Below are 10847 nucleotides of genomic sequence, written 5' to 3'. Positions count from 1 at the left end.
TAATGGATAGCATTTTATACAACTATAATTATCACTATAAATACCAAAAAGATCAAAACATGAATCATGACAATGACCTTTGTCAGCTGCTGTTTTGAACCCTGATCCAATGAAGTATTTCTATTTTTTTTCCAACTATCTGGCGAGCTCCTATATCACTTGGGGGTCTGCGATTTACCATTGATCTGTCTTACCCTGTTTGATACACTACAATTGGAGGGACGGGACATCCGGGCATTCAAACAGCCGAGCAGTTACACTAATGCTAGATGGAGATGCGGTGAGCAGCAGGACCAGGCACAGTTCCACACTGGCGACTAGACCTACGGCCCGGCTCCTATGGGCAGGTAAACAAATACCTTTTTCATGTTTGCCGGGTAGGTGCAAGACCTACAGGACGCTACACTATTCTTCTAAATTGTTTATATATTTGCCATTTAACCTCATCCTGGCTATGAAGTACCCCGCTAAAAGATTTATATATTGAGAGACTATTTACAGTGCCTCTCCCCGAGCTCATAGAATGGCTGTTAGACTTGCATAGGTCAAAGGCTTCTATTTCCCCTTTCGATTAAATTTGTAAAACAATTAGAATTATTAGATCACTTAAGAAAAAAAAAAAAAGAAAAAAGTGTTACATCCAAGGACTTTCAATGAATTGAGACAGATATTTAGTGCTTCAATTATTATTGCTCATTCGGAATAAGTCACTTGTTTGTCATTTTCTATTGAAATCTTTGGTTTCCAAGTGGACTATGACCCATCATTTATTCAGGAATGTAGAGAATATTTGCTGTAAAGTGAAAGCACTGGCATTAAACAAATAAGTTGGTATTTTAACCTCTTAAATATTTTTGAACAGTCGATATTTCAATTAAAATATCAAAAATACGTTTCTTTTAGAAATGCTGATTCACGAACATTGCTGAAAAAAACATTCTTTTGGCAGTATTATATTTGACATGAAAGAGGTCAGTGTGTTTACCTTTGAGTTTTAACCCTGAGAAACGAGCAAGGTAGCAACTTTGCAGTACTTACAGCCGGCAATATGCAAAAGTCGGAGGAACATGAAAGACTACGCTATTCGTATTAATTTTGGATGATCGATGCTTCCAGGACATACTGATACTGTAGCATAAGTATCTTCTTGGTTGTGGTCCATTGCAGTACAAGAGGATCAGCAAAGGATAGTGTATAGAAGGAGCATCAGGATTTCCCCATGCGTGACCAACACTAAAAAGGGTGAAGATACCAAGAGTACACTCCTCTACCTACTAAAAACTTTCTTTAGGTGCTGGGGTGCCCGTCTTCCAAAGCACCCCTCTTCCCCCCCCCCCCCTTCACGTGGTAATGACACGCACACACGTGGTGGGGATCAACCTTTGGAATTTGCAGTCCACTTCCATACATCTCACACATGCAGTTGAACAGATAATATCCAAGACATTTTAACATATATATTTTTTTAATTATTTTTGCTCAGATTTACTTTTCATGTCCTACTTAACCCCTTTAAGTGCATCAAGGGCATGCAATGAATTGCACTGCACATTCCTTTAGCACTTACGGGGTTAACAGGAACTTGCAGCTATAACTGCTGTAACAAATACAATATATATTTATATTTCTCTGGAAAAAAAAAAACCCATGCATATTGCACATTGCGACACTGTGTATATAAAATAAGTTTCCTTATATACAGATATATTAAGTCATTTAGTTGACTTGCTGTTTTGCAATTCTTTTTTTTCAACTCGCATGGCACAGTTTTACAAGTTCTTAAACAGAATTCACATATAAGCAACCGTGACCCACTCGGGTCAGACCTTGGCATAGAGAAGGCAAAGAGATGGCAGTAAAACTAGGAAGGGTCATGAAACACAGCAAGAGATGGAAACATGCAGTGACAACCTCCCAAAAACCAACCAAAAGAAGGAACTACATTTGATTCTGGGTAACCAATAGCAGTAAGAGGAGTATTATAGTAATATGGGTAATCAGTCAGTCCCTTTTCTTTAGCATGCAACCCTTTCATTTGCTAAGTTTCTTTTTCTCCATGCTTTATGGGAATGAGCGCATTTCACCAGAGTAATGTCCTCTATATGGAATGATGCATTTCCCCCCCAATACAGATGTACCGAACATTCCTTTATAGGAAATAGATATACGTTCATATCTACAGGAGGTCATGTTTATACCTAGTCTGTAATAAGCCCTTTTACATAGATTCCGAATACATGGGAGGTGAACATTGCGTCCGGTCACAGCGATCTTTACAATGCTCCTGTTGGATCATACTAAATTAAAATAATCTTTACGGACAATTGGTGCTCTCAAAAAAAGGGACAGTAGTCAAGACTCAGTCCTGCCTTCTTAATATATATACCCTTTTGTCGGCCTACCATTACTAAACAGAAAAGCATGCACGATGACCAGTGTATGTATCAAAAGTTTATAGTTAACAACCCATTTCAAAGGTGTTTTTCATTTGAACAATTTTCTTCTGTCACCCATATACAGGGGGGACAGAAATTGCTGTACGCTCTGAAGTCAGGAGGTGGTCCTGACCATCCTGATTAATTATAAAAGATAGGGGGCAATTGAATTAAGGGGGGTTGGCAATGTTACCCAGACAGACAATTTGAAGGTATTTGTAGGGCATCTCTAAACAAGTAACTGGGCTTTTCCTCTATTCTTGGAATGCGCAGGGGGCTAAATTAGACAATCTAAAACAAATCATGACAGATTTCTGACCACCAATTAAAGTTAGTCACGTGGTCACAAACAATCTATCCTTGCAACCTAGGCAGGCGCCTTGCTAGTGACGTCACAGACACTTGGGCATATCTAACAATATTAGAAGATCTGGTCAACAGATCTGGGACAGCCCGAAAGAAAATATGCAAAGGACAATACTGTTAATTCATATTGGATACACTGAACCCCTCTATCACACACTATTCATACATAATCCACTCATTATTAAAATACTGAACATATTAAAAAATAACTGCACTGCCTGGAAGTACATTAAAATATTCACATTCCACTTAGGTTAAAAGATATACCATTGCTTGAAAAACAGCCTTTTTTTTTTTTTTTTACAGCCATGTCAATCCAATGTCACATAGGAAATCCAGGCAGCCCAATAAAACAAAGTTATTTATACTTCCCGAAATTAAGGATCTATGGATAGATTTAGATTTCCAATACATCTTTGGCAGAACAAATACAACAAATGTTCGGTTATCTGGATACTAAAAAAAGAGCAGACGCCCAAGCTTTTTTTTTATGTAAACAGTATTATGAACTAAAAGGGGGGGGGGGGGGGAGAAATAAAACAAACAAAACTGTATGGCATCGATTCATATTAATAGCTACTGCAATAACTTGTCTTACCAACAGCAATGTGTTTATGGTTGGTCATTATTGCCTTCCCCAAGAAGAAGCGCACAATCTATTTTTGAACATGATTAACCCCCTCGCTTGCGTGCCTGCATAAATGGGGGAACATCGTGGTCAACTCAATTGGCTGCCATCTGTAGGTACATCCAATTTCTGAAGCTAGGTCTCCTACATGTGAAAAAGGTATTTCAAGCTCTCTTCACTTTGTACAAGGCAAAGAATTAGTTGAAAACTCCATAAAGGGCATTACTGATAGGATCCTTTGGTGGATTTATAGGGATGGGGAGACCACATTTGTAGCAGGTTAGAGACAGATAAATTGAATTATTCTTAAAAAAAACTGTAGTCAACCAAGTGAACAGTTCACTCTAGATTAATCATTTGTTTAGTTACTGATGTCAAGTTGTCCTTAAGAGAAATATCTTTAATCAGTGCCAATGGCACTGCCTGGGACACGTGAATATACATACATACCGGAATATATTTATAGATATACGTATAAAAAGAAAAGTGGATAAAACTATTCAATAAACTAGCACATCAGACTTTTCCATTACATCCAAGGATAAGGGTGCTGGGTCTCCGAAGGACTGACTCCAGTGTGTGCAGCGCAACGTCACGAGGCATTGCTCTTTTGTTCCCAATAAGTCCCTCTGCAGCTGCCGACACAGCCAGGACGTCAGCATTTGTGGCCATGCAAGCCAAGATCTTGCTGCCAAGTTCTACTATTCATTGATCATCCGCATCTGGTTTCATTGATGGTTCATTTGGATAGCTTGCTGATGACTCGTATCAAGGCTGCATTTTCATCCTTCAGTCTCTGATTATCTGCCTTCAAATCAGAAAGGACCTAAAAAGCAATACAGGTCTGACATGAATAAGAGTATTCTGAGAAGTGACCACTGTGAAAAGATGCATATGTTGATATTCAGTGGAACAAATCTGGCCTATAACAAGCTTTCAATAGAGTGCCAATTGCTCTTAGATCCCAATGTCTACTCTGTTCTTACATCATAATTACTACATTGTTAGAAATAACCGAATTAGGATCAGAGATTTTCAAGTATCATGCGCAAAAATAACAAAGGACACACAGGAAGCATCTTTCGGGGATAAAGAAACATTGGTACACAAGGTCATGCTTTAAAGGTGGTGGACTCTGGGGTAATGGGATGTTATTTTTTTTAGTGGGAGTAGCAGCAATTCCAGCGAAAGTGGTGGGGGGAAAAATGCAAATACATTTGAAATGCTTGAAAGACTTAAGAAAACCCAATGAGGGGAAAAAAAATAATTAAAAAAAAGTAATACTTTGAGATCTACAACTTTATAGCAATGAGAAAAAGGGGCAAACCTGCCATCCATATCTGCAGGGAACTTGTATGCTTACTCAAGCAATATTGCTTCTTGCTAGTAACCCTTTTAGTTATTCATTTCATAGGAGCCAGTAGAACTGAATTTTTACTACAAGATCTTCCATGTATGAATGCGACTAAATATTTCCATCAATGTAACAGAACAAAAAAATAAAATTACAATTCTGAAACAAACCCTGAAAAGTATTACCTTCAACTCCTCTTCTAGCTCTGCTGCCTTTCTCTCTAGCGCCCTTCGTTCCTAAGAGGAGAGAATAGCAATCAGATTTAGAGTAGTGGAACAAATGTACTTTATGATTATACGTGTGTGTATATATGTATATACTGTATAGCAGGCCTGCCCAACTCGTAAAGTGAGAAAGGTCGAAATGCTCCAAGGAAAATTTTTTTGGGCCGCACGGGTTAAATCATCATCATCATCATCTCTCCTCCAGCACCTCATCATCATCATCCTCATATCTTCCCCAGAACCCCTCACTATCAACCTTTACGATACTCCCCATCTATCTCTCATACCCCCATCTCTCCCCCTCACCCACACAATACCCCCCTCCACATCAAACACACAATACCCCCCTCCACATCAAACACACAATACCCCCCTCCACATCAAACACACAATACCCCCTCCACATCCCCCCATCCCATTCCGTCAGCAGCCCCACCCCCAAGTCAGCATCCCCCCAAGTCTCTCTTCCCTCAATGACACTCTTTCCCCCTCCCCTCAATATGACACTCTTTCCCCCTCCCCTCAATATGACACTCTTTCCCCCTCCCCTCAATATGACACTCTTTCCCCCTCCCCTCAATATGACACTCTTTCCCCCTCCCCTCAATATGACACTCTTTCCCCCTCCCCTCAATATGAATCGCCGCCATTTTTTAAAACTTTTTTTTTAAACTTTTTAAAAAAAATGTATTTATTTAATTAACTGGCACCCGGCCGGAGTCATCGCGGGCCGCACAGAGAGGCCAGACGGGCCGCATGCTGTGCAGGCCTGCTGTATAGACACAAAATACTACATTTGGTGAAAGCACTACTGAAGAGAAATGAAAACGTAGCTGTGGAATAGATGCTCGCTGGACGATACGTGTTCCACCTCTCCGGAACAAAACAATAGAAAAATGTCCACGGCACGCCAAGGTTAGAAAAATATAAAGAGACATTTATTATCATAAAATACAAACAACAAAAAACAAATAGGGTGACGTTTCAAGTCAAACAGCACTTTCTCAAGGAGCTTGGGAAAAAGCTGTTTGGCTTGAAACGTTGCTGTATTTTTAAATTATTGTTTGTATCTTAGGATGTAATAAATGTATCTTTATATTTTTGGAGTGAGATTCCCTGTTACACACACACCCACCCCATTGCAGTTATTAACTCAAAGCCTTCTGACTACTCTAAATGCAAAAACGAAATAGACACAAATTTTGAAAAGTCTCCTCACCCATAAATTTAATAAACAAACATTCACAGTAGACGTTGAACACCAGGAGTCTATAGTGTGAGTTAATTCAGACAAAACTGAAATGGGTTAGCAGGAAAGATGGAGAAAATACTTACAAATCTTTCTAGTTCTAGCAAAGCAGGTCTTTCTGCGTGGCGCTCTTGTCTCTGAGGAGGAAAACAATCGGAAGTTGTTCATTTATAAGACTGTACAGTTCACGTCACTGTAAAAGGCTGCTAATTTCAGTTCGGAGAATCCTAATTTAACACCAAGCACAGTATCAAATAGAATAAAAAATTGATAAAGGGACAATTTAGGTCTGTACAGTGTGCAAACATTATAACAGACTTTTTAGAAGAGCGATCTCAGGATTAACTTTGCTCTGATATGGGGTATTTGAGCTAAATGTTGTGTTAATGGCTATTGACTTGAGGTTCGATAACCCTTATCGGAGCATAACATATGATCTATTTTCCAGTCACAATCCTTGACAGACAAGAGATCCCTTAGGAAAGTACATAGGAGCTAAAACAAATAAAATAAAAGACTTTCACCAAAGAATAAACTTCACATTATACAGTGATAGGATGTAGACATGTTGAAATCCTTGTATGCCCAATTATAATTTAGCAAAGTAACCTAAAAACACATACGATTGCAAATTCTTTCAAGGCTAACCTACTTTGTTGCTTAAGCTTGCAGGGATTTTTTTTTTCCTTTAGAGGAAACCATTTTTTTTGGTGATTAGAGGTGCAACACAGCTTCCTTTTTTTCTATAGCCAAGACCCATGTAGCTTAACATAATTGCTACAGGTATATTGAGTTTTCTAAAACTAAGTGGCTATGTGGCTGAGGATATCAACATAATCTTTCTTGGGTGGAGACCATGGTGATGCAATGAAAGTATATAGCATTGAAGAGAATATCATACAGATGTATGTATGTACAGTATGTATGTATTTACGTATGTATGGTGCCTGTGTACTTGGCGCTTTAGAAAAGACAATACAGTACAGGGAATTATAAGACCGTAAGTGCAACAAGCAAAATCAGACCAAAGGAAAGGAAATACCTGTGCTAAAGAGCTTACAATCTAAGTGTTATATTGGGAAACTTACAGCAGGTGATGGAGTAAGTGCAGTAGATGGTAATGATTGGCCACAATGGTTGGCAGGAGCAACTGTAAGTGTGGGACAGTAGTCCGGGATAATGAAATACTTGATTAGGACGTGAGTTAAGGTGGAGAGAGTATATGCTTGGCACATACTGAGTGTGGGGGAGTTCCACAGATAAGTGGCAGTGACGGAAAAGTGGTTTAAGGGCGAGAGAGAGCAGTAGATGTGAAAAGGGTGGAGAAAAGACAGTTATGGATACAGCGCAGGAGACGGGCAGGGGCATAACGAGAGACCAAACCTTATATGTAGGGAAGAGCAGATTAGTGGAGAGCCTTGAATGTAAGAACAAGAACATTGTAGGTGATCTGAAATTTCATGGGAAGCCAGGAGAAGGGTTTAAGGAGGAGATGAGAAAATTATGGGAGAAAGTGAAATTATTCTTGCAGCAGAATTTTGGATAGATTGCAAAATTACAATAATCCAGATGGGAGCGGATAATGGCTGGCATTTGAGTTTTAGCAATAGATTGACAGAGGAAAAGGGGGGGTCTTGGCAATATTACGGAGGAAGCAACGCATTTTTGTTATGCTGTTAATGGAGAAAGAAAGGAGGAGTCAAATGTCACACCTAGGCAACGTGCTTTGGTGACAGGATAGATGGTAGAACCGTTTACTGTGATGGAAAAGGGGGATATTAAGGTAAGTTTAGGCTGAGGCCCCAGTACCTCCGCTGCACGTGCGCCCGTGAGACTGGCGGCGCGTGCAGCCGATTCCCTGGTCTGCAGGGAGCTGCAGACCAAAAGACCGGGGGGGGGGGGGGGGTGGGGAGGGAGTGACGGGGGCGCGGCCATGACGTCACCCGGCAGGTTCACCCTCATTGGCTGAACCGCCGGGGGCCGTGGCTTAGCGCTCTGTAGCGAGTCCTGCTCTCAAAAGCAACTCGCGCCACAGCGCTGCGGCCCCCCCTCGCAGCGGGCCCGGCGCCATTGAGGGGGGGCTCTCGTCCCTGCAGCGTCCGCCACAGCGGGCGCTGCAGTAGCCAGCAGGGTCCAGCCCTTAGGGGGAAATATGAGAAGCTCTGTTTTAGACATATTACATTTAAGGCGGCAGAGCACCAACCACGAGGGTATAGCCAGGAGGCAGACTTGTGACTTCATTGCATGTGATGCTAGGGGTGGATAGTTACATCTGCATAGAGAGGATACACAAGGCAAAAAAAGAGTTGACGAAGTCATGAAGAGATAGTGTGTAGAAATAGAAAAGAAGCGGTCCCAGAACAGAGCCTTGAGGTACAGACTGATAAAAATAAGACAGACATGATAGCAACAGATTCCAAAAATGTGCGATGGGAGAGGTATGATGAGAACCAGGATAGAGCTTTGTTGCAGATACCAACTGAGTTTAGATTATGCCGGAGAAGAGGGATCAACAGTATCGAAGGCAGCAGAGAGAACAAGTAGGATTAGTAAAAGTGACCGTGGGATTTTGCTTCATGTAGATCATTGGCTACTTTAGTGAGCACAGTCTGAGTGAGCTGTATGAAAGCCACCTTCAAGGGGTCGATGAGGGCTTGGGAAGAAAACTGATTATACGGGAGAAAACAAGACACTAGCAATTTGAAGGCAAAAGGCAGGAGGTATACAGGGTGGTAGTTAGTAAGGCATGTAGGATGTAGGGTATTTTTGAGACTATGTGTGACCACCACATGCTTAAAGGAGATGGGGAAAGTGCCAGAGGACAGGGAGGAATTGAAGATATGGGTGAGAATGGGGACCAAGACAGGAGTAAGAGTTCTGATAAGGTGTGAGGGGGGTGGGATTGAGAGGGCATGTGGTGATGGTGGGAGAAGAGAAAAATCAGCTTACAGACTTCCAACTCTGTAACAGGAGAAATGGAGTCAAGAGTGGAAGGAGGTTTAGGTAGAAGCAGAGAGGAGGGGGAAGGGACAGTAAGAATCTCATAGTAGATCGCATCCAACTTGCCTTTAAAGTGGTCGGCAAAGGCTTGAGAAGTGAAGGATGGATGTGAAGTGGGACGAGAAGGTTGGAGGAGGGAGTCCAATACATACAAAATACAGCATGAACTGGATTTGTGAATGTTGATTAGTGAGGAAAAGTAGTTGTTTTGCCTTAGAGCACAATTAAAACAGGAGAGGAGATATTTATAGCGCAGACAAGCAGCATGAATGTGAGATTTCTTCCATAGGCATATAGAGGAGTGCGTGCAAGTGTGATGGAAGCGTGTTTGTAAATGTAGCCAATGCTCTGGATTAGAGAGACTGGTGTGCCGAAGATGAGCAGGGGGATATAGAGAGGATAGAGTTGCAAGAGTGCACAAGATTGTCAGGTTCAGAGGAAGTAAAGAGAGGAGAGAGAGGAGAGAGGTTAGAGTTCAGGGAAGATGCCAGAGCAGAGTGTAAATGGAGAAAGGTCTCAAGAGTAGCGAATAGAACAGGTAGGAGGTTGGTGAGGGGAATGAGTGGTGGTGATGTTAGAGTGGAAAAGGGAAGGTGGAGAAACCAGACTGGTTACACCTTTTAGTAAAGATCAAGTCTAAATAGTGACCATTCTAGTAGGTGCTGGAATTGGTCCAATGGTGGAGGCCAAAAGGCAGAAGGTTAAAGAGAGAAGGCGAGATGCCCAGAAGATCGAGGGATCGTAAATATGACAGTTGGAATCCCCCAGTAAAAAAATAGGCGAATCGGAGGAGAGAAAGAAGAAAGCCAGGTTTCAAAGTCAGAGAGAATGATGGAGGTTACTGTAATGTTCCACGAGCTAAATAGGATCCTATACACACAGTTGCCTCTCCAAAAAACACAAGACACAGGGTTTGAAAAGCTAGGTAAAAAGTAAGAAAACAAGGCATATGGCTACCACCTGTGTGACTCGCTCCAACTCTAGTTTTATTTGGGTAAGTTTCAGCTCTGTCTCTTGAAGTTGGTCTTTCAGTGTCTCATTCTCAGACAGCAGGTCTTCGTACAACTGTAATAAATAAATATCACTTATGTTAGTGCAAGCATAGGTTATCCCTATTTGGTAATGTTGGCCATGTCCTGTTTCAGGAGTCCTTTTGGAAGTATAACAAGACAACGGGGCAATAACAGGATAAGGAGGAAAGTGAACACACTGTAAAACTAAGCACAATAATGTTTAAGTCTGGAGACACAGCAGGGCAAGTTTTTGTTAGAAGAGCTTTCTTGAGCCTACAGGAATAGCACCTGAAGGAGATTGTAGCAAACCATGCCGCTCTTTAAAATTATTTTGACCAAATTGTAGGGGGAGGGGGCAGGATACAGCTTTAGATTTATTTATACGCAAAAAAAAATCTAAAACTGGCTATCTATGGCACAGATCCTCAACCACAGTATCAGCACAGCATCAAACCAAACAACATTTAGGATAGATCAAAATACAAAGAACGTTACAAAAGAAAAAAAAATTATTTTTTTATAGAAATATTGCATTTGAACTTACAGTACAAAAATTAAATAAAAACAAGCAACCAAAG

The 10847-nt window shown here is 41.0% G+C and overlaps 1 protein-coding gene across 5 annotated transcripts in view; it reads right to left on the bottom strand.

Annotated features, from left to right (window-relative positions):
* Nucleotides 1–1446: 1446 nt before the first annotated feature.
* PPP1R12C (protein phosphatase 1 regulatory subunit 12C) overlaps nt 1447–10847 on the bottom strand; it is a 69460-nt gene continuing 60059 nt past the window's right edge. For all 5 annotated transcript variants that reach the window (XM_075605471.1, XM_075605473.1, XM_075605476.1 and 2 more), the window contains 4 exons: nt 10217–10321; nt 6343–6393; nt 4969–5019; nt 1447–4255 (listed from right to left, as the gene is read on the bottom strand). In XM_075605471.1, coding sequence (XP_075461586.1) covers nt 4169–4255; nt 4969–5019; nt 6343–6393; nt 10217–10321 — 294 coding nt within the window. In that variant the 3' untranslated portion in view covers nt 1447–4168. The remainder of the gene's footprint in view (nt 4256–4968; nt 5020–6342; nt 6394–10216; nt 10322–10847) is intronic.

This window comes from Ascaphus truei, chromosome 6, assembly GCF_040206685.1.
Source record: "Ascaphus truei isolate aAscTru1 chromosome 6, aAscTru1.hap1, whole genome shotgun sequence".
Taxonomy (NCBI): Eukaryota; Metazoa; Chordata; class Amphibia; order Anura; family Ascaphidae; genus Ascaphus; species Ascaphus truei.
Note: the sequence above shows the minus strand (reverse complement) of the source record. Positions and strands in the feature narration are given on the sequence as shown.